This window comes from Scardinius erythrophthalmus, assembly GCF_964197995.2.
Source record: "Scardinius erythrophthalmus genome assembly, chromosome: 13".
Taxonomy (NCBI): Eukaryota; Metazoa; Chordata; class Actinopteri; order Cypriniformes; family Leuciscidae; genus Scardinius; species Scardinius erythrophthalmus.
Window position 1 is genome coordinate 12,324,679 of NC_138233.1, and position 27,814 is coordinate 12,352,492.

General features: G+C 39.9%; 2 protein-coding genes across 3 annotated transcripts; both read right to left on the reverse strand.

The window, feature by feature from the left end:
• Positions 1 to 1,218: 1,218 nt before the first annotated feature.
• Positions 1,219 to 16,395, reverse strand: rab11fip5b (RAB11 family interacting protein 5b (class I)). Of its 2 annotated transcripts, XM_081382886.1 has the most exons (7): positions 15,725 to 16,244; positions 10,498 to 11,003; positions 10,391 to 10,417; positions 9,714 to 10,266; positions 4,990 to 7,194; positions 3,321 to 3,465; positions 1,219 to 3,022 (listed from the first exon to the last, which is right to left on the reverse strand). In XM_081382886.1, the coding sequence occupies exons 1-7, from the start codon at positions 16,102 to 16,104 to the stop codon at positions 2,762 to 2,764; spliced, it is 4,077 nt and encodes a 1,358-aa protein (XP_081239012.1). In that variant the 5' UTR covers positions 16,105 to 16,244; the 3' UTR covers positions 1,219 to 2,761. The 2 variants fall into 2 exon arrangements, with proteins under 2 accessions (XP_081239012.1, XP_081239013.1); XM_081382887.1 differs by lacking the exon at positions 4,990 to 7,194 and having other exon boundaries at positions 15,725 to 16,395.
• Positions 16,396 to 19,516: 3,121 nt separating this feature from the next.
• Positions 19,517 to 27,241, reverse strand: bend4 (BEN domain containing 4). The gene is made up of 5 exons (XM_081382033.1): positions 26,521 to 27,241; positions 23,722 to 24,285; positions 22,715 to 22,806; positions 22,110 to 22,350; positions 19,517 to 21,342 (listed from the first exon to the last, which is right to left on the reverse strand). The coding sequence occupies exons 1-5, from the start codon at positions 26,969 to 26,971 to the stop codon at positions 21,101 to 21,103; spliced, it is 1,590 nt and encodes a 529-aa protein (XP_081238159.1). The 5' UTR covers positions 26,972 to 27,241; the 3' UTR covers positions 19,517 to 21,100.
• Positions 27,242 to 27,814: the final 573 nt, after the last annotated feature.

Sequence of the window (27,814 nt, forward strand, 5' to 3'; positions counted from 1 at the left end):
TAACTGATTTATAACAGTAAATTATAACAGTATTGAATAGTTACAATTAATCATAGCATATCTCTTGAGTAATTTTATACATTCAATAGATTTTTATTTATTTATGGTTCATATACTTCATTTTAACAAACCATAGTATATATAATCATCAGACAAATCTGTGTTAAGCGATGTTTAATTTAAAATAATTGTAGTTAATGTTTGTTGCTTCCTTCTATAATAGTATAGCCTTTTAACTCTTTGCCAATCAAACCTATAGTCATAACTACATATATAGTGGGACATTAAATGTCTTTTTTGTTGTTGCACCTTGTTGGGTTATCTTCATGTTTGTCCCACCAGAGATAATTAACCAAGAATGTAACCCCAGTTTCCACTATTCCCATAGGAATTGTTGTTATGATCAAATTTGCATTACTGTGACATATTAATGTTAAAAGCTCAAACAACAATGCAAGCAGAGACACTGTCAGTTTAAACTTGGATTCCCACAACATTAATATTTTATGATTCCCATCTGCACACATTTTTATGGGAAACGCTGCTGTGAGGATTCAGTTAACTGTAAAATCTAATCTATGTAAAATCCATAATAATGCACTTTTTACCAATAGGCTGTTTTAATGTAGGCCTAATATACAAAATAAAAAAGGGATAGTTCACCCATAATTTTTAATTCTGTCATCATTTACTCACCCTTATGTTGTTCCAGAGTTTCTTTCTTCCTTTGAACATAAAAATATATATTTTGAAGAATGTTGGTAACAGACAGGTGATGGTAGCCATTGACTTCCATAGTATTTTTTTTTCTACTATGGAAGTCAATGGCTAAGAAGATATTTTGAAGAATGTTGACATTTACATTCTATCTTCTTTTTAGTTCAACAGAAGAAAGAAACTCATACAGGTTTGGACAACGTAAGGGTAAGTAAATGACGACAGAATTTTCATTTTTGGGTGAACAATCCCTTTCAGCACAAAGTACAATAAATCATCTTAAAAGCGCAGTAGTGCCACCCAGTGGCAATCAAATAAAGCACTACCGTTGATGTGATGTGGATGTGCATGGTGAGCCCAAGTAGAACCATTGCCACGAATGGTCTCTACAATCAACTTAGCTCTCGATGCTTTTGAGAAACGCAGGCCTGAAGATCAAGCTTAAATCTCTTAGACATATACAGGTCTCTTCCGTAAAGAACTCAAACCAAAAGACACCAAATGATTTTATAACTTTATTTTCAAATAACTTTGAAAATGAAGCTGTTTGAAATAATTAGCAATAAATAAAACAAAATAAGAAAATACAAATGTGAATGTATGTTGTAAAAAAAATCCAGAGGCACATTGCAATATGGTGATTAAAAAGCAAAATGAAAATCAACAACAATCTAGAATCACAGTGCTACATGTTTCTTTCCTCGAACACACTGAGGGCTGTGTAACTAGAACTAAAAGTTTCTTTTCAGGATGCGTTGTTACAAATACAAATTTTAATGCATCAACTGCAACCCTGTACTTTCTTTAAGTCCAATACTGAGACATAGAACTGATGATCTTGTGTGACAAAATCTCACATAGTTTTCATCAGAAGAATAAATGAGGAAACACTGAATACTGAATAAAAAACACACACTGTAACCTTAAAAACTGAACAAAAACAATGGTATAAGACACCATCGGAATGAATATCCGAAAAAAGCCACAACAACACAATGAAGTTACAATGCAATACAACATAAACAACAGATCTTAAAAATAAACATTGCTTTTGTGGTTTAGAAAGCTTAAGCATTTGCATATCACTAAATTTGCTACTTTAGCAATGATCAAAGTATTCAGCAGTGCTAAGGCTTTTTGAATATATTTTGTGTAGCATATATCAACTTAAGCTACAGCGTAGCAGTTTGTTTTATTGCATAGCTTACATGTTTGCAGAAACAATCTCTGCTTTTGTGCTTGATGGAAGTGAGCATGCACTGATATCAGCAGCTTCAATGAGGCAAAGCTGACTGGCTCAAGCACAACGATTCTGCATAATGCGCATTAAGGTGCTTTTAAAGCTATCAAGAAATAATATTTATTTACATGTACAGAATATTTTTGAAAGCAATATTTTACATCAACTTTGACACAAGGTCTATTAGGCTACATACGTATTAAATATTACTAATCTCTTGATTCATACTGAACAGTGTAACATATTCGTTTCAATACAATGTGCAGTCAAATAAACAATATTTTCTTGAGATTTGGACACGTTTGGAGGATTGAAAGATAGATAAGAAGTTTCAGTTTTTTTAGTATCATTCTATTATTCTATTTTACTTCCAATTATGGGTGTTAAAGTGATATTTAAACAAGTCAGTTATTATAGTCAGAAGTTTTTTTTAGATTGTTTTGTGGTTTTCGTAACTTTCGTAAGACATTTTCTTATGTTTAATATGTATAACTTTTTGGTATACTAATGCGTCAAGATCCCAGATCTTCTTATTCCGAAAATTAGAATATTCATGAACAGGAAGACATATTTAGGAAGAATCAATTAATATTGCAGATCCTTTTTTTTTTACTTTAAACCACTGCCTTGTGCTCATAATGACTAGTAGTATGCTAAACGCCAATGACTGTGGATTTGGAAGTCCAGTAAAAAGCATGCAAAGCTTTATCGTGTCTACGTGAATTTGGCAGTTTTGAAATTTAATGGAGCATCACAAATGGCTTTAGATCAATAGTGTATTCAGGACGGAGCGGGTCACCGTAGTCATTTTGGTCTTGCGCGTACCTGCAGCAAGGTGGGCGTCTGTTCCATAATGCGCACCAGCAGCTTGTCAATGTAATCCTCCAGGTCTCTGACCTGAACCTTCATCTTCTTCAGTTCGGCCTCACGCTTCTCCAATAACGCCTCCTGCACCTCAGTTTCAGCTCGCTGCTTCTTGACGTCCATTTCCTGCTGAAGCAGCAGAGAAATCAGCTCCATGTTGGTCATGTTCTGATACTGAGCCCGGGCCTCAATCAGAGCCAACTGCACAAGACACAGAAACACAGTCATGTTTACGAGAGAAAGACAGTAATGTTATGTAGAGCATAATGAACCAAAACTTCTTCATTAAGTGTTTCAGCTCCATATACATTTTACTGAGACCCAAAACAACCTCTCAGATTAATATGCTTTTTTTATCAGTGATATCTGTTGAGTAGAAGGGACATTTTGGGTGTTATTAGATAAAAACTTAAAAGGTACTATTAAGGCATCTAATAATAGGTTATTAGATAAAACTTGTTAGGTTAAAATCACCATTACTTCATTAAACTTTCAGTACCTGGTTTTGCTCATCCTCAGCAGTGGTTGCTGGTGCAGATCTTCCAGGGTTGATGGTGGACTTGAGTTTTTCCAGAACCGAGCGGCTTTCAGGTTTCTTCTCTCCCTGGACAGTCGTGTTGGTCAAGGGCTTCACTGGGTGAGGGCTGTACAGCGGTGCAAAAAGGAGATAAATTAAGTATTTACGTAGACCTTGGGACTGCATGGTTTAACTGGTACTCTGTTGTCATCTTATACTTTCAACTACTTTTCTAAATCTCGTGTTTTTTGCTTATTAACTTCCTGGTGAGTTGGTGAGTACAGCACAAGCAATAGTGAATAGTTGAAGAAGCAATGGTTAAAAGTAACATATACTTTAGACAAAAACCTGTCCAATGACGTATGTTCCAGAATCATGTGCCAGTTTGTCTGGTGTTTGCTGAGTGGTACTGTATATAGATATTGTACTATCTTTAAAAAAAAAAAAAAAGGACAGGAGCTGATTGTTGTAGAATCATGTTTGCAATGGCAAATTTTTAAACAATTTCATCACTCAGTTACTCTGTCATAGTTCAGAAAGACTTAATGCTCCCAGTTTTATTTCATTTAAGCACCAACTTGTTTGCAGAGTTAATAAACCTTTTTTTTTTTTTTTTAAATAAAACTGTTAAAATTCCTTTTTGTAAATTTAAAAAAAAGCTGGAATAAATCAAAATATAAATATAAGATGAAAGACTTTAACTTATAAAACTTAAAATTAGAAATTAGAAAGTACTAAAATGACTAAAGCCAGACTAAATTAAAGCTATATAGAAATATAAAGCACTAACAAAAATCACTAAAACTTCAACTAAAATTAAAATAAAAAAATGAAAAATATCAAATATCTCCTAAAAGTCCTTGGCTAAAAGTCCTTTTTAGTCTAGACATCTTGGCAAATCTGAGCACTAAGACTTGTGAGATTACTGGATTTTAGTAGAAGTAGATTTTAGTAGAAGATTTTTTAGAAGTATAAAGGCCCGTTCACACCAAGGACGATAACTATAAAGATAACGATAAAGATATAATTCTAAAAATCGTTCTCCATATTAAAGTTATCGTGCTTGGTGTGAACGGGCCTTAAGAAAAGAAAAAAAAAGCTCTCAAGCCATTAAAGTCTCAAGCAATTTAATATCAACGCTGTCAAGGAGAAGCACTTCAGATATTAAAGATATCTCATTTAAAATTTTTGTCTCAGGGTACTAACAAACTAAAAAACATAATGATACTAGAGTCTACATTTCACATCATCAAACCTCTCATAAAACTTGATGCATACAATACAACTCTGTCATCTAACTTTAGACTATTTTTATGGTAAGTTTAGTTACCTCTACAAGGAAAGATGTGTTGCGGTGTGTCCACCAAAACAGAAAGAAGACTGAATAAAGCAACAGAAAAGCAAAGATGAAAAATGAAATGACTAAAGGTAACACAGCATGAGCAAACCAGGAGGAAACATAATAAGAGATGGTGCACATTTGTCAAAGTCCAAATCATAGCAAGCTGTGAGCGCAGAAACAAAGTTTGTTCTAGGCCAACATATGTGAGAGCATTTATGAGCCTGTCCTAGTGCAACTGTGAGAGAGAATGAATTCATTTCTCAGGTGAGAGCAGAGGTGAGTGCACTTTTAAAGGCAGTGAGGTCTCACCTGCTCTCCTCATGGGGCAGGAGGACGTTTGCTGGCTGTGTCTCCTCAGGTGAGAGGGAGAGCGGTGCATCAACGTGGGACTGGGCTGTGGAGGAGCATGTGGAACCCATGCTGAGCATCTCGTTTGGGGGCTTTGCCGGAAGGGAAGGGTCAAGGCGGAGACAGGAATTAGTACCAGCTAATGGGGTGGGTGAAGAGGAAAGATCATGCAAAATGAGGTCTGATGCAGGATTATTAGAGCCTGGGAGCGAGTCGGCACAGGAGACAGTTTTGGGTGAGCTTGTGGTTGAGCGTGGTCTGATGCGGGCTGATCTGACTTCTGTTGTATAGGGGCTTCTGGAATTTCTTGGAGCTACTCTAGCATGAAAGTCTTCAAAGCTGATTTGTTCATCCAACGTCAAACAAGATCCCTTGACCTCACTGTTCTTTGAGAAGCAGACTTCAGAGTTTAGGTTACCTTCTGTTAAATTAACATTAGGCTCCTCATCATGCGTAGTGAGCAAGATGCGACTGTCTTCCACCGTCTCTGGTTGGATTTGAGTTGTCACAGTGTTGTCATTGCTTGAGAATGCTTGAGTGATCACAGTGAAGTCGTTTCTGAGGAGAACATCAGCCACGTCTTGAGAGTCACAGTTAAACTTTGAAGCAGTGTTTTGGTGTTCACAAGAGTTGACTTTTTGTCCTTCACAAGATCTCTCAAAAGGTGATGAGCAATGGTTGTGGTTTTGTGAGTCAGACAAATGTGATGTGCTATCATTATGAGTGTTCCTTGGTGAAAACATATTCAACTCTGACGTCATTCTGCACAATATATCCTCAGGTAAGCCTGATGAGCACCTGGGAAGTGAGGAACCGTTGCCAGAGAGCAAATGTGAAGAAATTTTGGATGCTTCACCTTCTTTATTAATTTCAAAAGGTGGTTGCAAGTCCGACTGTGAACTTTCAGAATCAATGAAAGCAAACTCAGAAGTAATATCTGTATTGTTGTTCGAATCTCTAGGGGAGAGGGTCAACAAACCAATGCCATTGGTTTTAGTCTGAAGTTGTTGCTCATTGGAGGCCTTTACTTCACTGGACAATTCTGAATCGTGTTTGGGTTGGGTCTGAGGTGAACTGCAAAGTGATTCAGCCACTGTGGTTTCCCAATCAGACGGAAAACAAAGTGTTTCAGGTACCGTGTTCTCGCATTCAGAGCTTCCAAGTGCATCTTCACCGAAACCATTTGGAGAGCCACAAGCATTGTTTGTAGGGAAATCTTGCCCTGTTGCTTCCCCAACCATGAATTGGTTCAGTTTGATATCACTGCTCAACTCCACTTCCATCTTGTTATACCCTACTGAAGAAATGTGATGCAACTCTTTATCTGAACATACAATTTGAGAGCTCCTCTTCAAGTCTCCGTCTCTCACACGCTGAAGGGAGGCAAAGTCAGTCTGGGAGAGAAAGCAAGCCTCTTTCTGCACAGCCAGCTCCTGGGCTCTATCCAACCAGCTGTCCATGGTGATCACTTGGGTTCTCATGGGTTTACGTGGTGGTAGAGGAGGCAGATCCCATGGCTTTGAAATACCCATATCAACTTCATCAACTCTTAAACCAATCGCTTTATCATTTACAAACACCATCTGGTTTGTATTTGGTTCCTGTGAAAGAAACGGTGCTGATGGAGGTCTAGTTGGAGTTCCACTTGGTGATTTGAGACGGCTTGAGGCAAATGCTTCAAAATCATCCCATTCCCCAGCCCTCTCAGACAGAGAGAGGTTCGGATTAATATTTGAGTTTGCTTCTGGGGTCTCAAGCATAATGGTCGGAAGAGACCTCTGCCTGGACATACTCCTGGGTCTTTCCCGCTTTATTGCGGACATTTTGTTCGACACTCCATTACGGAGGGGACTGGATCCGACTGGATAGTGATAAAAACTGGAATTTAGAGAACAGTAGCCAGCAGTTGGAGACGTCAGTGCTTCCTCGGCTATAAGATCCTCAAAAAAAGGGTTTTGCTGTAGTCGTGTGAGGAAAGGGTTGGAGGGTGAGATGGAAGGGGGTGTTGGGGATGAGTGGGTGAATGGGTTGGTGTGATTGCCACTAGGGGGAGACACCAAGCCAGTAGTGCAACTGAGGGGAAGAGAGCATGGGGGCTGACTGGGGGAGCAAGGGATCTGACAGGGGATGTCTGAGCTGCTCTCTACCTTAGGAGAGACTCCCAGCCTGTGGAGGGAAGGCACAAGTAGTCCTCTTAGTCATAGTGTGTAATGGGCCATATCATCTAACTATGGGTGAGGGGAGAGAGACAGTTCTTCTCTATTACAGAAACACCTGTTAATAGAAGAAAAACTGTCTTTGGATTCAAATTCGTTCATGTTTTATTCCGGAAGTGTCTGGCATGTTTTGACCAGCTTGCAAACTGTGTTCCTACATATATACTGTTGCTGGTTTAGCTGGAACAATTGAAAAAGAGCAATAGGGGTGGAATTTGACAATTGCACATTTTGGATTATCATCCCTATCGCTCATTTGACGTTGCATCATAGTGTTTTTAAACCATTTATATAATTCAATTCGGTATTTGCGTTTTGATAGACAGTTTTCTGTGCACACATCAGAGGTGCGCACACATAAAGCCATCTATCACACAGCACAAGAAACAAATTCAGAACTTTTTCATGGTTTATTGTGCTTAAAGTTATGTCAAAATGAATGACTGTCTTTGATGAGTATTTTGGTAAACACAGTCTGTTGTGTCTTAAGCGAACATAACAGTTGGGATAAAATCAGATGTGTATAGGTCGTAAAACTCTTACAGCCTACTGTAATACACTTGCTGCTGTATGTGTCCTTAAAGGGATAGTTCACTTTGAAATAAAATTTTGGTATGTTTTAGCTTACCTCAAGGGCATCCAAGATGTAGGTGTCTTTTTTCCCGCAGTAGTTTCAATTTTTATATTTTTACGTCAAACTGTTCTTGTCTGTCAGTCATATAATGCAGGTCTGTGGTCACTGTCTCAAAGAGCATGCACAGAGTCGAAATTAAAACAATTCCCCATCGTCCAAATTAAAACAATTCCCCATCGTCCAAATTAAAACAATTCCCCATCACAAGTACACATTGATGGCCTAAGACACGAAACGAGCGGTTTGTGTGAGAAAACGAACAGTATTTATATCGTTTTTACCTCTTATACACAGCCACGTCCAAGTGATCTGAGGGCGCGTGCGCATCCTGGTGTGTGACATGTACGCAGACTGGTGCATAGAAATATACACTAGATGTCGCCTTAAAGACCATATGTACTTACGATGGGGAATTGTTTAATTTGCACGATGGGGAATTGTTTTAATTTGGACTCTGTGCATGCTCTTTGAGACAGTGACCATAGACCTGCATTATACGACTGACAGACAAGAACGGTTTGACCTAAAAATATCAAAATTTAAACTACTGCGAAAAAAAGACACCTACATCTTGGATGCCCTAGAGCAGTGGTTCTCAATCCTGGTCCTGGGGACCCACAACTCTGCACATTTTATATGTCTCCTTTATCTGACACACCCAGTTCAGTTCAGAGCTCTTTCCTAACGAGATGATGATCTGAATCAGGTGTGTTAAATGAGGGAGATATACAAACTGTGCAGAGCTGTGGGTCCCCAGGACCAGGATTGAGAACCACTGCCCTAGAGGTAAGCTAAAACATACCAAAATTTAATTTCAAAGTGAACTATCCCTTTAATGTTAATCAAAAAAAAATAAAAAAATAAAAAAAATAAATAATAATAATTCACTCACTACTCTTGACTGAATATTTTTTGATTTAATAAGAATCAATACACATTTAATTTATACTGTGAAGACTATGCAGTGTTTTATATCACATTTGACTAATGACTTTCAGTTTCTGTATTTCTTACTTCTATTAGAAAGACCTACCTGAACCTAAAAAAGCACTGTGTTTTCATGTGTAGCTTTGTTCTACTGTAGTTATTTGTTAGTTTTTCTTATTTTATTACTGACTGTTTACTTGTCTTCAGCAATCTTGAGAACTTTTGACTTATATTAGTTAGACAAGTTTTGTGTATTAGTTTAATATTTTCGGAACAACCTTTCTTCCAGCAAAAATAACTATATATTAAAATGACTCCTATTGTGATATAATATGTGTCATAACACCCCACCCCTGTCTCTAACTAATCAACATAAAACAGGTGTGAACTATAAGAAAATGATTTGATGTGTTGGAAAAAAAAAACATGCTGCTGAACAAAAAGATGAAATTACTGAAAGGTGAAATAAAATCAATTTAATATAAGTGGACATTTCTTTAAAAAAAGAAAGAAAATAGCTGATGATTTTGAATGCTTCAACAAATTTGTGGAACTTGACAATTTTTTTTTTGATGAAAACACACATTAACAAGCCCTTCTTTGAAGAATGTCTTGACCTATGTTCTGCAAACCAAGAGCAATATAAAGGAATGAAATGGAAAAAGCTGCTGCAGTAACTGTTGCATCAGCAAATTCAAACAGCTCTTTTTTCTAAGAATACTCTCTGAGGACCAAAATGCAGGCTGACATTCAAAGCCTTTCCCTTAAAAACAAAGTATCCCTTTTGAAGAACGCCTGACAGTCAAATACAGATCATGGTGAGCGGCTATTGATGATATTGATACATGTGCAAAGTCAGACATCTTTTGTACTGTAACATAAAACCTAGTAGCCGTGCTTTCACTCACCTTGGCTTGTTCTGCGAGTCACTGGAGCCAAACCATCCTCTGCGTCTGCCCTCAAGAGGAACAGAAACCTGGCACTGCTCCGGCTTGGCTGGGAGAGAGTCACTCCTCCCGCTAGAAAACAGAGTTTTCCTCAGCTTTTTCCCTTTATCCACCACTTCCACTGGTCCAGCGGCCTGCACTGGCTTCCCCTCTGGAGTGGCGGCCCCTTGGGTCTGACTCTGAGCTCCATCCATCTCCCCGTCCTCCTTCTTAGTCTTTTCAATGGACCAGCGTCTCCCATCGCTCTTCTGCGAGTCCTCGCCACGTCGGGTCAGATTCTGGAGAGAGCGAGAAAGGGGTGCGCATTTCTCCAGCAGGGAGAGCTTGGCCGGGATGGTGCTTGGACTCTTGGGGCTGGCAGGCTCGGATGAGTAGATATGGGTACCGTTGATGCAGAGGGTTGATTTGGAGAGCGCCATGCTCTGACCTTTTAGGTTTTCCACGGCAGGGATAAGATGAGGAACACCCGTGATCTTACTGGCTTCATCGCTGTGTGCGCGCTTGTGGGTCATCACTTTAAAGACACAAATCACAGAATTTAGATCGGTAGGTGTCGACCGGACATTTGAGGAGTGTTTGAAAGATGTCTCAAAGGGATAGTTCACCCCAAAAGGAAAATTCTGTCTTAATTTACTCACCTCCATGTCGTTCCAAATTTATTTCATCTGTGAAACAAAAGAAGATATATATATATATATTTTAAACTAGCTTTGTCCACACAATGAAAGTAAATGCTGTCAAATACCTTTTATCCCTGCTTCAGTGTCCATACGGAAGGGCTCCATCACTCTGCTGCTGTAGACAGGTGTTCTGGACAGCTCTACTGGGGCGAATGGATCCCCAGCGGACGATGCCATACTACTGTCCGAAGCCAATGACGAACAGGACCGTGTGTCTGAATTCTTGCGTAGTTTCCCTTTAAAGAAGAAGTCTTTCACCTTGCTCCGGTGTTCATCGAGCACCTCTTCCTCGCCTGGATCATCGGGTCCACCATCTCCTGCAAACGGAGGACCTACAGACCCTGATATGGCGGCGTAGCGGCCGGGTAAAATGGCAGAGGAGGACTCCAAATCTCCTCGCTTTTTTCCTGTGACGCGGTCCTTCAGTTTCCCAAATGCAGAACGAGGCTTGTCCTTTACGGTCAAGTCGTACATACTAGCGGTCATGTTGTTGCGGGTGAACTGGATGGTGACCTGCAGCTCTCCCCGCTCCTTCTCCTTTCGACCAGCCTTGGAGTGCAGCTTGAACCACCTTAAGCATAGAAGAGGAAAAGAAAATCATCTAAAAGCTAATTTATATTAAGCCTTTATCTAATGCACACTTAAATTTATAGTTTACATTACATTTAAAAATCTTACTGACCCAAAACGTTTAAACAGTGTTTTTTGTCTATTGATTTTAGAGGTAAAAAAACATGATGCATGATGACACTTAAAACGATGCCCTCACTGATGGCCTCATCTTTTATAACATCGGCTTACAATTTCCTGCACCACACTGAAGCAAACTGCTATGACCTATACAGGAGTGCAAACACAAGCGGGGGCCTCTTGAACGAATGTTACTGCATTAGGATAGTGCCGTCCCTTTGTTTCACAGAGAACCAGTGGTGAAACTATTTCCTCCATTTCCGGTACACCACAGAGCACCTCATGTGCGCACACGTGCAGAGAGCCAAGACAAACGCCTCAAACCAGGAGACGGCAGAAGAGAGAGAAAGAGAGGGAGAAAGAGGTGCAACTCCGAGCTCAATTAAATCCAGATGTGCAGAACAGCCTCACGCCTACAATGACATGTGATGATTCAGATTCAGAATAGTGTGTGCAGAGATGGACATTTCCATATGACCTGAAATGCTGAGAGGCCTACATATGGCAGTGCAAACAGTAACTAGAAAATGAAAGTTCGTCAAGATAAATATTGAACTAGACAAATCCAGTCACCTGACCTTAGCAGTGTGGTGTTCAAGGTGGTTGCAGGCAGGTGAGTTAAATCAAGATTCTTGGTCAAACTAGAGTTGAGAACCTGGGCCCGTATTCATGAAGAATCTTAATGCAAAGAGTAGCTCCTAGTGACAAAATTCTAAGAAAATTCTTAGAAATGTGGGCGTTTACTCTTACAATTAAAGAAAAAATCCTAGTAAAGAAAAAAGTAATTCAGAAAGCATCTTAACCCTTAAAAGAGGTCTTAAGGTCAAAATTGTTAGGAGCACGGACGAGGACTTTTAAGAGGCTTAAGAGTTTCTTTAGCAGAGGAGAAAATGGCAGAAAGACGAAGAAGGAGAAGAAATGTGTTGCAGACAATGGATGACAGTGAGTTAATAAGACGCTTTAAATTAGATCGTGCAGGGATCATGTTTGTGACTGATCTTATTAGAGACGCGCTAACATCTCCGACACAGCGCAGAAATGCCATAGCGCCAGAAATGAAAGTAATCACTACATTACGATATTTGGCAACTGGGAAAATTCCATGTTTGATACATTAAAACCAACATTCAAACCACCACTTAAATAGACATGCCAGCAATCAGTGTAATTGGAAAGAGTGGAACATTTTTTATCATTCTAAGCCAATCAAATACCTTATAGGAAATTAACAGCATGGTAAATAAAAAAAAAAGGATTTATATACACATATATAATGTGTGTGTGTGTGTGTGTGAGAGAATGATCAAATAGGAAAAATTGGAAAGGCTTAGAATAGACCCTATACTTGAAATCACTTTTTTTTTTCCTTCTTGGACAACCAACCAATCACAGTCTTCAAAAGATTGTGTCATACATAGCAACGGGGTCAACCCCGCCTCCTTACTAAGATGAAAGTTTTTGTCTTTTCCTTACTGACGCCCGTTTCACACATACTCCGTTTGCAGTGCGTATGCGGTGCGTATTTTTTTCCGTACCCATGTTAACAGGTTAGAGCTTTCACACTGCACACGGATGCAGTCCGGCGATCCGTTCCAGTTGCGGTGCGTATACAGCAGTGCAGCGATCGTTTCCGCACCGAGTCTATTTTTGCTGTGCTGCACGCGCTGAATTAAAGTGACAGTGCATGTTTCGTGGTCAAAATGAACGCAGATTGACCTAAAAATGTAGCAATTTCACCATAAATGCGATTAATTAAATAAAATTTAGTAATCTCAACATAAATGTATTTAAATACTTTTTTTTTTCACTTTAAGACCGGGGTAAAGCAAGGAAAGCTACAATTTACCTCAACAAGGTGACATAATGAACAACACTTGTCTCATTCGTGGAGGTGGAAAAACAAGTTCTTAGTGATATGCAAGATTTATTGTATTCAAATTTAAATGAAAAAGAAAAGGCATGAGAGTCAGCTGTTTTTGTCAATTTTAAGTTTTAATTTAAAATGTTTGCGATTTAATATAAAGTACATGGTTAAATATTTGCCCACTTGCTTGAGCAACTTAATATAAGTAAAAGTAATCCATTGAATAATAGGCTGACGTTGTTTAAATTGTGTATAAACGTGCGTCTGTTAAAGAGTGTATATGCGTACAAAGACAATCGGAATGCTGAGACGTTAAGACCGGGGTAAATCAAGGGAAAATACCATTTACTTCAATAAGACAACATAATGAACAACACTCGTCTCATTCGTGGAGGTGGAAAAACAAGTTATTAGTGACATGCAAGATTTATTGTATAAAGATTTAAATTATGCAAAAGAAAGGCAAGGGTATGAGTCTGCTGTTTTTGTCAATTTTAAGTTTTAATTTAAAATGTAGGCTATGCGATTTTAATAGTATAGCCTACATGGTAAAACATTTTTACCACTTGCTTGAGCAACTTAATATATAATTATATAGAAGTAATGCTTTTAATAATATGTTGTTTAAATTGTGTTTAAACGTGAATACGTCTATTAAACAGTGTATATGTGTACAAAGAGAATCGCAATGCTGACAAAGAAAACTTTTTTTAAATAAAAGTTGCTGATAACTTCTGGATTTGAAATACAAATAGTGAGTATGTATTCGTGGTATAACAGCAGCGAATCAGTTACGCACTGCAAACGCAGCATATGTGAAAGCACTATTGCGCCTGCTGCTCCTGCACTGCATACGCACTGCAACACGCACCGCATATGCACTGCACACGGAGTATGTGTGAAACGGGCGTCAGAGTTGTTCTCAGATCGGTCCCGAATCGCTTTTAAGCTAAGACTCCTACGTAAAAGTTTTTAAGCTAAATTAAGAGTTTTCTTAGAGGATTCTTAGAATCTTTATGAATACGGGCCCTGATTTAGATTATAGTTAGATTGTTATCCTATATTAAAATAGCTGATTTAAATACTTTCAAGTCATCCTGTGGTCCCCGAAGATGAGATCCACTGTTGTAAATGGCTGCAAGGACAACAGCCAAGAATTGTTGCAGCATGTTTTGCACAGGCTAAAAAAAAAATATATATATTTTAATTTTCTTCCAACATCTTTGCAGATCTGGAACTATTAAAACCAGTAACATGCTTATACTGATAAGAAACAAATATACTAAAATTCTTGTTACAATTTGGTACTTACATCTTGATCATGGTGTTTTTTAATTAAATCAATTTTGTTAGTTAGTCGCCCATTGTGTGAATTTGAGAGTTGAATGGTGGACGTGAGGATAAAGGAAGGCGTATCGAATATGAAAATAACAATGTTATTGTTTCTCAGCATGGCTCAGTGACTTCCTCCCTCACTTGTTTATAGAGGTTTTAGCCAAGAGGCCCCCACCTACCTCATCTCTTCCTCCTCTCCCATGACAAATTATTTACTCCTAATGACGGCACTGCTAGACATGTAGTTAAACTTCATCTGCATTTGATGTGGAAGCTTCTAAACAAGAGACATATTCAAATAAAATGAACATTGAAAAAAGACCAAGATTCCAGAAAGGTTACGTCTGTTGGACTGCAGTGAAATGCGTGTTTGTTGAGCTTCAGTCGGACTCTGTGACCATTCTGACACACACTGGTACTACCCTGTGTGCAGGCATGACTCTGTGCCAGCACTGATGAGGACTAGACGCAGCATGCCCCTCCAAGTATGTTGCTGTTGTTGTGTCTGTAAAAACATATCCCATTACTCTGGAATTCAAAACAGTGTTGGTTTTGCACTTCCCATAGATTGCTTGTGTGGCTTTGACCACCATGCATGCATTTAATATTGCATGTGACATCAGTAATTTAGGTTAGGTTTTGGTGGCAGGCCAAAGAATCTTCCTGCTTTTTTATTATGTTGCAAATGCGAATGTCTGTCCAACTGGGAAATGGGTGCACAGAAATTCTTCCATCCAAAATCACAGGCTCACGGTTTTGGCACGACTGTGTGAAATATCCCAGGACTATATCAACTGAAAAACAAGGAAAGCTCCTATGCTTTAAAAGAACATTCAATTACATGAATTTGTAAGGCTATAATAACCATAAAGACAGAACTTAAGGCTACACTTTTTTTTGTTTTCATGCTGTCATGTGGGAATGATGGTGAAGCAGTAAAACAATACTAAAATGTCATGTTTATTTTAACATGTACCCAATAATTATAGTATCATCGAGATACTATTATTGTTTTTATCAATATTTTGAATTCATCTTTATGTTTCCCACTTCCATTTTAATTTTATTTCATCGTTTTTTGTTTAAATGTGTCTATTTAGTTTGTATTCATTTTTATTTCAGTTTTAAGTGTAGTTGTTGGAATGTTTAAAATGTAGAACATTTTAAAAGGGTTTTGGATACTTTTGTGCACTGGGTGAGACCAACTCAAAACAGCTAAGACGAGCAAACCATGTACATTGGAATATCGCGTAAATACCTTGGCAGTTGGCACGTGAATATGGTAATCATGCAGTACTACGGTAACTGATGCCACTGTACCATGGTACTGACACAGTGCAAAAGTCTTAAGAGGCCCTCGACCAAGAGGCCCATTAATTGATCCTATTATTAGCTCTACTCACTCATTTCTAGGACACATTCCTTCCTGGAAAACTTTGTCGAGGGGAACAATAGTTTGTCCGAGAAACACGTCCAGCCCGATCAACACCCTATGCATCACGGTGAGCACCAGGTTGCTGCTCCCGGGCGGGTACGCGCTCGTCCCTCCCGCCTCCAGCAGCCCGGGCTGGAGCTCAAACGAGCACTCCTCGTTCCACTGCGGCTCCTCAGCCTTCTCCACCAGGCCGGTGGTGTACTTCTCCTTGCCGACCTGGATGATAGTGTAAACATAGCGGCTGCCTTGCTTGCCCTTCGACCGCAGACCCCTCGAGCGAAGCACGGTCACGTTGACATGCGTCGGGACCCATCTCTGATCATCGTCGTCCAGGCTGATAAGAGGCATCCCGGTGCAGTTGGAGACGCAGTTGTTTGGGCTAATCCAACAGAATGACACTTGCGCATTGGATAACTATGCTCTGCCCGCGCCCTTGCGCCTGTCCGCCGCCCGAAGTTGCAGAAAGAGAAATCGCTGCATTATCATTCAACTCGATTCAAAAAGACGATCACAATCGCAACGCTGATGATAATAAATAGCCTATATAATCCCTCGCGAGACAAACCACACCAATTTACTTTAGTGGGTGTTGTGGACCCTCGGCGTCACCGCCACAAGATTTTGACAACTCACTGCGCTGCTGCTGCGCGGCCCGCCCTCCAACATTTTGTGGGGGCTCCGCAATAAAGTGTCCAGCAGAATTAAAGAGAAAGGCAGCTCAAATCCGCGATGGAATGGTTCATATCAGAACATAATGAATTATCTTGCAGAGATGACTAGTCTGAGCTCTACCTTGACTTGGAATCAGAGAGCACGCCAGAATGTGAGAAAACGTTACCGAGAAACGCTGAAGCAGCTCCAATGTGGCGTTTATCTTTCGTGCAAGAGTTTTGAACGAATTCTTTCGGTGAGCGAATCGGTTATTTGAACAAATATTTTATTTTTTTATTCTCTTAACTCGTTCACTTCCATGGATCTTGCAAATGAGCATCTCGTTGGTTGGACTGGACTTACTGAATACGCCTCTTCCTTGCGGTTTGAGTAGTTCCAGGTGTCTCTGTAGAACCAAAAATCAGTGGGTTCCAAATCAGCAGTGGCGTGGCGTGGGGAAAATTTCTGAGGAAGCCAATTAAGACATAACCTCTAAGCTGTGTGTTTTAAGGGATTGGGGCAGAAAATCATACGTTACCATTTATATGTTGCTATTTGGATGAACTATTAGAGCGCCCAGCATCATCTTACCGGGACTTATGCTTGTTACAATCCAACACTTTGAGCACGTAGATACCTAAAATATGTTGCGCATACAGCTCAACTAACGCGATTGTTATAAAGGTGTTTGAACAACAAAACACATCCTCTTGCACATATTTGACAATCGGAATATCAGATATATCCTGCTATAGCTAATAAATTTGTGAAATTTTGAATAAAAAAAGGAAATAAAAGCTGATCATTCAGCGCTATTGTGCCTGCGGTGTGACAAGCAATGAAAGACGCGTCTCCATGGGAACCATAAAGTGATACTACGATCAATAACGGTCGCCTTGAAAAACTTACGTGTGAAAAGGTTGTTTGTTAAGGCTTACATTTAAATGTGTCTTTGTTTTGTTTTGAGTGTATGGTCAATAAATAAAGGAATTAAAAAGATGGGCACAAAACCACAAATCTTCCGCTATTTCATTCATTCATTCATTGACGATGATAACGTGATGTGATTGGCCTGATGCCAACAAGTTCATGGCTTCCCTTGACACTGTCCTGACCAATCACAGGGGAGCAGTGTCATGACAATAGCGTCACCTGATTGGTTAATCATTCTTTTTTTTTTCTATCAAGGGATGCCAACTCAGCCTGGCCTCCTCACAGACACAGGGTGCAGTACCATGTTTTCAACGCTCATTCACCATGTCACTTTTATAGGGGCGCTGTTTTACACATCATAAAACACTCAGTAATGAATGAAGAGAGACGATAAGGAGATGACAGAAGGATTACGTAAACTGTGAAAACAAAAGTGTTTATTAAATGACGATTATATTCTGAAAAAGTGAGGAAGCCTGGCTTCCCTTGGCCTCCGCAAGAAAACGCCACTGCAAATCAGTGGGCGTTTTAATACAATTGGCGTTTTTAACAGCTTTAGCCTACTGGCTATCTCGAACCCCACCACTAAACCTTACTCTACTTGGGTTAGAGCGGTTGAAAAACACCCACTGTTGGGAGAATGGCCACTATAGCATTCTGCAGAGATTTTATCAAGGTCTGATGAGATTATCATTATTATCATTATCATGAATGAATTGAATGAACTGGGAATATTAATGAAATCTGAACAGCTCTTGAACACTTTCTGGATGCAATAAATTATCCTCCTTGTAATAAAGGATATGACGACATTTTCTGGTTACTGTGCTTAGCAAATCGAATGGGTGAATGATACAATGACTTGCAATGTCTTTACCTGGCATAATGATTAAAAATACCACTGAATGAATAAGAATCTGAATGACTGGCTGTCCGAAATCGCATACTCTCTCAAGTAACGTTAGGCTACATATTGAATAATTAACTTCACGAATAACAACCTGGAGGGGTCTTGAATCAGCCTGAAGGGGTTGTTATTCGCTATAACGACCGCCTCTCTATACATTATCCCGCTTATTACATGGCTACCTACAAAATAAATAAATAATTTGACACGAATTATTGATTTAAAAAGGAGTTTATTGATTTAAAAACGAATGTATTGCTTCCGCCAAAGAAAATAGTCCGTTCCGCGTCCATAGCAACGCGCTGTTTTTCATGGCAACGGTCTGTTATACTTTGCAGCGGTCTGTTATCAAGAAATAACAAGCCATGTAATAAATAGTATTAATGTGTGTAGTATGAATGTAATCTGGATGTACTTTCACCGTGTTGTTGTCATTATCATGTGACCTACCAGAGTCAGTTGCTTCACTGCCATTCACAAATCCTCTCCCGTGATAGTGAGATAGTGCCATCTTATGCACACTTCAGAATCTCCCTGAAATTAGGACAGAAGGTCATTCGAGTACTTTTTGCCTACACTTTTATGAGTATACTGTGAATTCGGACATTCTTTTGTCACATACTGTTTTTCGCCTATTATAGGTAAGTAACGTTATGCGATTTCGAATGCAGCCACTCTGTTAGTAAACCGTTTCAAGTCCACAACTCGTGCAGGACAGTGGTGATGGGTCAGTGAGTAGGGGTGGGGTTTGATGCTATCTCCGCTAAAGTGTCCCATGATGAAAATTATAAATTTTTCCCCCCTGGCAGAACGAAATCTCGTTTCAGCCACATATTACGCAATGCCTGCATTACACAACATACTATAATTGAAAAGATAACTGGACTTAATTTACAAACAGCGGATGCTGAATAAAACATGGTCAAAACAACAAGAGTTTCAACCAGCATAAAATGGCTTGCTCTCTCTTAGCTGGCCTATTTTGTCAGCTGGCTGGTTTTATATGCACTTTTAATTTTGAACCTATAATTTTGCAATTTTTATCATGAATAATACGCTACATCTTCTGAATGATTTGATAAGTTTTGCGCATGCTCATCACGCAGACATCTGCAATTATTCACACTGGAGTGAATTTGACAGCCTTTGAATTGGTTTCACAAAGAAACGTTGCAATGGCTTTATTGTTGTCTACTGCCATCTATTGTTCAATGTCTGGAATTAATAGAGTAGCTTCTATTGAATAACAACACAGATGGCATTGTCTGAATCAGTTTTTTGTTTCATTGTTTTTGCCCATTTTTGTTCACATTACATAAATGCATCTGTTTGAAAAGAAAATATCATTAATAAGTAGGGGGGGAAACAGTCTCATCACTTTTGGTGGGGTTCACAGTGTTGACACGTTCTTTGAATAGACTAGAAGACTAACAATTTCCAATCACCATGGATTTGTACAATCACAACAGGCTACATTTCACAACAACAGAAGCTTTTGTATGTCTGGTAGTCAAAGGCAACAGCAACTTGGTAGTAACATATTTTGAAGACTTTATACCACTCTGACACATCTCTTTATCAGCTGTTTAATGTCTGTGAATCGCTGGCATAAAGATGAAACATGAAGATGAAGATGTGAACTTGTACGGTGATTCAGTAGCCATTACTAGCAGACGAACGAGACCAAAGATCTTCAGATAAGAAACTCCCTCAGTGATCACGAGTTTTGATGTGTGAACAGGTTTAAATGCTGGGGATTCCCAACCATCTGATATCTGATGAAGTGTCACGGAGAATGAATTCAAAATGTAGTTGAATGACATTTGACTGAATTCTACCAGACATTACACAATTACCTGGATGTAGAAACATTTTCACAGACAGAAACTTTGTCTAAGGCATTAAAGAAAGATGGTCTGTGTTCAAACCCATTTTTCTTTTGTTTGAAAACCCAAACAGCCAGAGGCCACTAATGTAACATGAACACCAAGAGATTATCAACAGTCTGAATTGGCAGTATTTGTAGTTCTTAGTGGTAGATGGTGTCTCTTTTTTTTTTTAAGGCATTTCATGTAGTTTCTATGCAGTCACACAGAATATTATAGTGTGGTAAAATAAATGATGTCGGGTTGATCCTTCAAACATGATCTTTGAGGTGCTTGACGAACTAGCAGCAACACAAATTACGAACAGCATCGCCTCCTTGTTGGACCTTTAAAGTCAGAGGAAAGATAAGGAAGCCAAACAACAAATAATATGACCGATTACTGTATCTGCATAGTCACAGATGCGGACAAATTGAGTCATTTCATCCTGCAGCCACTAAGAAACTGATCAGTTTTTTTTTTAAACATCACAGATTATTCAACATCATATGATGATAAAATACGGGGCAGTACTTTAAATTCAACCTTATCAGACAGAATAACAAATCTCATTTATAGGCCGTCTTTATGAACATCTGACCAATCTGACTCAAGAATGGAGTGAAACGGATACATTCATGTTGCTATAGTGGATCATATTCTTCATCACATTCAGTGGAACAAATTTGGAAAAGGAGCAAATAACAAACCTGATATTTTGAAGAATTCAACCAACTCCGCTGCCTAGTGACTACTAACCATTTAACACAGACTTCAACAATAAAGCATGGAATAATTCACTGGGTAAGTGTGAACTCCCTGGAATGTATTGACAGGAAGAAATACGGATTATATTCATCCAAAAACCCCGTTAACATCATGTAAGTGCTGCGATCTCTGAGTGAGCTGATCCGGACTGACAGTAGGGCTCACTCCTCACCTTGATCCATGATTTGAGTGCTGAAAAAGTTGGATGTATGTCTCTTCTTTAGTCCCCCAGGCCGTTCTGCGTGCCCTTAAGATAGAGATCATCCTGAGAGAGCTGCCCGTCATAGCTCTCCATGTATAAACTACCACTGCTGCTGCTCCCGCTGCCCCCGTTGCCCAGGAAAGTGCCCACAGCCCGGCCCTGCCGCGCGTGCCCCACTGCATCACTGAAGACTTTGTTTATCTGCTCCTCAGAGGGCATCCACCAGTCAGGATTAGAAGCACAGTGCATCCGGATAAACTCTGAGAGAGGGAACGCCATGGGACAGAGATGGATGAGGGAGATAGACAGAGCAATGTGAGATTTTAAATTGAGGTTTGAATAATTATGAAATAAATGCCTCCCAAATACTAAAATAATAAAAGTGTAAGGGTGTGTTCACACTTGTAGTTCGGTTCTCTTGGTTCTTTTAGGTCCGGACCAAAAAAAAAAGAAAAATTATACATTAAGTCCTGGTTCGCCTAGCATTCACACTGTCATTTTAAACACCGAACCTTAAGATACAAACAAAACAAAAAACCCTGCTTTCATGATGTATATTTTGTTACAGAACATCCAATACAAGGCTGTGATCATAAATGCGCTCACTGTATGTGCACACATATGATGGTATTTGTACCAGCTGAGAACTCTTATAAATGTGTAAAGGAGTCAAAACAGCGGCAGGAATTCCTCCGTTACACACACAACCGAGGATCTGCTGAAAGAAGACGTGGTTCCAACTTCCAACTATGACAGGAATAAACAGGTATGCTTGAGCTTTAAGGGTCACATCGTGTGAAATCACATCCAGTTTTTGGTTCATTTAGATGTTTTTGGTCTGTGTTGTGTTCATATTTCAGTCAAACCCCACCGAAGCCGACCGAGACCCACGTTTCAGCTTGTTTGGTGCACACCAATGTCCGGATGACAGCGTTCACACTTCATCAAATGAACCGCACTAACAGAGCAATCGCCAGCCAAACCTGCCAAGTGTGAACACACTCTAAAAATACTTTTAGCTCACTACCTCTGAGACAAGTGACCTTGACGGGATTAAGAGGCCGTCTCTCCGGTCCCGTATCCCCTGTGTGTACCGAACGTTTCCTCTTCCCCAGACCGCACGAGTATTTCAGCTCATCTGTGGTGAACACAAACCGGATAAGGTAACGCAGGAGCCGCCGGCCATCTTTTTTCGAGGAGTTGACTGCCTCGTCCCACTGCTTATTGGTGATGAAGAGAGGATAGTTCCCCAGAAGCTGTTTACTGCCCTATTTAGAAAAAGACAGAGATTATAAGATTATAGATTGCAGAGGGGAAAAATTCTTTAATGCTGTCTTTAATCTTCAATGCGCTTTAATGCATCAACATTTAAACAGACACTGCACTAAATATTGTACCTAAAAAACAAGCAAATTCAATCTAAAGAACTGAAACTTTACTGGAATACTAAAAGATTCTGTTGTTTTTAGTTTTATGTAACAGTTGGTCAAAGTGATATTTTCATAACCCCAGATTAGATGTTAATTTGAATGACAGTTTCAGTTCATGTTCCATGGTAACAGTGTCTTTCATAAACTTGTGGTTTTCCTGACTATATTTTACAGACTATTTTAATTTTTCTGTCAGGCTCACCTCGGTAAGCTGCTCTTCGGACTGGGGCTGCACAAACTGGTTGTAGTGCTGAAGAACAGTCTTAAAAAAGTCCAAAACATTCTGGCAAGGAGCTGTTGAAGGCAAAACCAGCAAAAAAAATGTTGCTTGATGAACTTTTAGTTTCATTTAAACCAACCAAGCTGAGCTGTTGCACATAAGCCAAATACAATGAACTGGTAAAGGTGCAATGTGTCATTTTTTTAAATTAAAGTTTTGTACTTAATGAAATGAATAGTTCAACTATGAAATGAATGAATGCATACTACTCACTTTGATACTATCCGTGGCTTAGAAAAAGCTGGGTTTTCCCCCTTCATAGTGGCAATTATGAGAGTACATCATTGTCTTGATAACCCTTTTTGGACACTTTCAGTTGTGGAATTAATGAATCATAGGTGACAATTTATTGTGAAAAGGGTATTTTTACAATGGCATCCAAAACTGAAAACTTTTCCATTGCTAAAGCCAGGTATGTAAACAGCTAAGGACAAAAAAGGAAACCGTGTGTTCCTCCATTTAATATAACTAACATTTCAATTTTTATTCCATTAAATATGTAAGGAAATATAGTATTGCTAACTGTTGCAATTATACTATTGTAATGTAAAATTAAAAGTAAAATATTTAATAATAAATACTTGTATTTTACAGAACATTATTTAAGACTGTCTTGATTTTTTTGCTTTCAAACGTTGAACTAAAAAGCTTTATTTAGGCAAAATAGAAAAAAAAGAAAAAAGAAAAGCTGGGAAACCTTAAAGCTTCTCTTTTGTCTCATGACAAATTCGTGAAATCAGGATCTACTGTGTCTCCAGCAAATGCAATAAATATTTAGCGTGTTACATTATGCACCTTTAAAAGTAGCTTAGGATAGTAGAAATAATTTAGTGAACATTTTTTACAAAAATATTATAAATTCTTGTAGTGGATTCTGTGTCTAACATCAAGACTGAAATAAAACTAAATCATCAAATAAAGCTTAATACCTGGTACGTTGTCCAGTTTGTGTCTCAGTTCCTCATTGTCCTGCTGTAGACTAAGAACTTCCTGTTCCAGCTCCATACAGCGTGGACAACAACTTTCCTCCTCCTCGTCTTCCTCAGGCAGTGTGGATGAAGGGTGTCCGTAGGACTCTGACGGTGCAGGTGAAGTCCAGCCACCCATGTTCTGCCTCGGGGACCCTGATGCTACCGGCTCAGCGTCTACTGGGCGGCCCCGTTCACTGTCCGATGACTGGGGTCCGGATAGAAGGTAGTTCTGAAGCGACTCTGTGAAAATCCGGAGGAAAGCGGAAGTCTGCTGCTGGTTCCAGGGGTTGCCCCGTTGGGTCTCATCACCCGGGTTCTCCAGAGATGAGTCCTCCGACCTGGGCTTGGAAGCGAGCCTCTCTCCGGGAGACAGGCAGCTGTCCTCCTGTTTTATGAGAGTGGAGATGGAAGAGGATGGAGGGGCCATGGAAGGCTGGGGCTCAAGGAGCCGTCCGTTGCTGTTGAGGAGGCTGAGCACTCGACTGCACTGCTGGGCAAAAGCATCCAATATGAGCCGGTTTTCTGAGGAGCGATCGAAATTTCACACAAGTTAGCAACAGATCTCTTTTCATTTTCCATATTCAAAGAAATAGTTTAACCATAGATTAAACTATAGTGTATTTCAAAACATGCATAAAATCCGTTAAAGAACTTTTACACAATGCTGACCACAGGCTTTTTTAAGGCAAAATGTTCATATATTCTGCTAATATTCTTCTTTATAAAATGCTACTTGCTAATTTTTTTTGTACTATTCTGTTTTTTTCCACAACAAAGAGTTAACTAATAATCTATTAATAATAATCTATTAGCCAAACATTGCCACAGCCTCCTTGCACAATATCTTTATGATCTATTTAGTCTTTTTTGTTATGTCCCTGTCCTCCATTTGCACTTTCCATCATTTTTATCTTTAAATCTGCAACTAGGCTCCGCATGCCTACAGATTTAGGAGATAAAGATAAGGACGGTGAATCTGCACACACACACACACACACACACACACACACACACACACACACACACACACACACACACGCACACACACGCACACACACCTCATTTACATGGTGTCACTGTTCTAATAAACACTATTCGTTTCTTCCAAATCCTCTAAATATGATGAGAAGCAGCAGAGAGATTAATAAAAGGAAAATGCTGACCAACCATCCGCATACAATTACTCTGTCTCCCCACAGCCTTCTGGCCGCGCCCAGATGCAGAATCTTAAGAGGATGATTATGAATTTGCCACCCTCACACAAAGACACAGGGCAGACAATTATTAGCTCATGCAGTCGCTGTGGCAGCCGTATGACTGACGGGCTCCAGCCTCCGCCGTCGCCTGGATGTGTCTATCAGGCTTAAGCAGATGTGGCCATTTATTAACATGCGCAGCATCTCTGTTTACCCCCAGCAAGATGGATTTGATATCATTCTCCTCTATCTTTCCCGCTCCCTCGTTCCCTTTTTTTTCCCTTTCTCTACCCCTCTCTCCCTCCCTCTTTTTCTTCCTCTGTTATGCCATGCAGAGTGAGGCTCATGAAATTTCATTAAACACAACATGTGCCGCAGAGCCAAATTTATGAGCCACATTTGTTTTAATCACAATCCCTTTGGAGGAGCTTTTAAATGCAATTTGGATTATTGCTCTGATCTCAGAGCTGTGTCCTTGGGTGTCTACGACTCCTTTCCCCAGAGCTAGAAAGACGAAACCATTAGCATTGTCTGATTGGCCAAAAAATCCCCCATGTATTATTTTCGCAGTGGATATTCCATAACAATAAACCAAAAGGGCTTGGTTTGAAATTAGAAAGCACTGTTTATACTATGAACTCTGATCTGGATTGGAAACACTGCATCTCCAACAAGTGCATTTAATATTCAGTGAACAGCTTGAAACCCTTTATTGATGTCAAGGTGAATTTCACAATGCATGTTGAACACTACATTAAAAGACAAAAAAATGTTCACGGTTGATCTTAAACCTTTCCATACGTAATTGAATAACTTGTGTGGAGAAAAATAGATCAGCTGAATGTTTGCACTGACTCTGAGGCACCCTGCTGTAAGATAATGACAACTTCTCAATTTGTGAAGGCCTGAGGCTCTGATGAATGAAAACAATCTCCGGTAACAACAATCACATGAAAACAATTACTGAAGTTGACAAGTTTAGGTAACTCAATTAGTTGGTGAGAAAAACAAGACACTCTCCACAATGCATGCAGGGAGAATCTGAATACAGCATGTAAAGAAATCTAACAGTACTTGATGAGACTTTCATGTTTATTATAGCTCATCTCTATGATCATGAGACCAGTGTCTACATTTTATTGTAAAACTCAACAACTCTTCATACTCTTTATGCTCTATTTTTGAGATCAGGAATTACCCAAGCAGGTGTCAACCACTTGTGTTAGTTTTTACCAAGATTTTGGTAAATATACAGAAGACTCAGAATGTAATCTCAAAGTGTAGGCTATGACAGATTCAGAACATGTTAGTGCAGGGTTATTATGAAATTGTTAAGCCACTGTTTTCACTGATGTGAAATTAAGCGTGCCGACAATGCTTGAATAAGTCGCATAATTTGGGCGTGGGTCTCAAAATATGTATGTACTCGTGTGAGATGCGTTTAAAAATAATTGCCATTTGAAGGAAAATATACACTTCCCTTTCCCTTTCGGTTGTTCGAAGTTGCAGCTTCGTGATGAATTCATGGACAAAAGTTTCTTAGGCAAACTTGTTCACTTACCTGAGCTTATTCCATAGGTGCAGTCCGGAGACTGGTGGCTGAGCTCGGCGCGACCCCCCGGGTATCTGCCCGACTCCTGGCCGGCGACCCTCCTCTGGCAGCCGAATGATGCCGCGGCGGTCCCCGCTGAAGCCGCCGCGCTGGATGTCGCGACTCTGCTGCTGCTGGGCCTGACTTCGCAGGGGAGACGGTGCTGCTGACTGCTGCTGATGGAGAGGCAGGCTTGAGGAAGCGGCACCCGCTGTGAATACTGCTGCTGATGACTGAGGTGATGAGGATGCTCTCCGAGCTGCGGGATGTCCACCATTGTGGGTCTGTCATATCTCGCCTTGCCCGCCGCGCGCTTGCTCTGAAAGGTCTTGAGGGAGGTGTACGGGCTCCTCTGTTGCTGCTGCCTGCAGATTTTGGGCGCAGAGAGACCTTCGTCTGCCGGTAGCATCTCCTCCTCCATCTCCCTCGGACTTGAGTGTCGTTCTGTCCCGGTCTGGTAAAATCAGTTATCCCAGTGTCTCGCCGCCTTGCTCCGTGTCTCAAACACTTCTAACTCTGTCTGAGATACTCAGAGGGTGGATGACTTTACTGACAAGTCATTGCTCCAATCCCCTGGCGGTAACAGCACGCGCTGGCTTTATTCTACCAACAGGGGAATACCGGCGGCACCCGCGCACGCCTCGCCGCTCGGTGTGTGTGTGTATGTGGCTCGCGCTCCCATCAGTGGAGCGTCAGAGGAGACAGGTGCAAGAGGATATAAAGAGGTGTGCATGATCCCCTCCATGTTGTTTCGCATAGCCATGTTGTCTATTAGGGGTATTCTTTGTTATTTGTTGTCGTTTTTTAGGCTGAACTGACGGAAAAACAAAACGAACTTTAGGACTTATTGGAAATACAAATTTAAATGCAATAAGCACTAGGCTAAACTTAATATTAAGCATTTACAAGGTGTCATAAATAATGGGTAAATACATTTATAAAAAACAAACATGTATTTAAATGTAATTTAATGTAAAGTACATCAGTGGCAGATTAAGACTCTTTGGTGCCCCTGGGCACTGAAACCTGAGTAAATAAACAAACAAATAAATAAAATAAAATATTTTTTTTTCATCTGTAATTGTCCGAGACGCTTTTCAGAAGCGGGGCTACTGTATCATTTCTCCAATGCTGGTGGAAGCAAATGGGGAACAGAGTTTTCTGAATCTTTTTGAAAGTCGGAGTATCTTAAGGAGCTGGTTCCTCTTACTAGTGTGCCGGGAGCGGAACACGAAAAAGCCGAAGTGGAGCTGGACTGGAGCCA

Coding starts and splice junctions, on each gene's coding strand:
- rab11fip5b (XM_081382886.1), bottom strand. CDS start 16,104: ATGCCTCTTATCAGCCTGGACGACGATGATCAGAGATGGGTCCCGACG. Junction 7,195..9,713: donor GACTCGCAGAACAAGCCAAG/GTGAGTGAAAGC, acceptor TTCCCTCCACAG/GCTGGGAGTCTCTCCTAAGG. Junction 3,023..3,320: donor CTGAGGATGAGCAAAACCAG/GTACTGAAAGTT, acceptor TGTCTTGTGCAG/TTGGCTCTGATTGAGGCCCG.
- bend4 (XM_081382033.1), bottom strand. CDS start 26,971: ATGGAGGAGGAGATGCTACCGGCAGACGAAGGTCTCTCTGCGCCCAAA. Junction 22,351..22,714: donor CCGAAGAGCAGCTTACCGAG/GTGAGCCTGACA, acceptor TTTTCTAAATAG/GGCAGTAAACAGCTTCTGGG. Junction 21,343..22,109: donor CAAGGTCACTTGTCTCAGAG/GTAGTGAGCTAA, acceptor TCCCTCTCTCAG/AGTTTATCCGGATGCACTGT.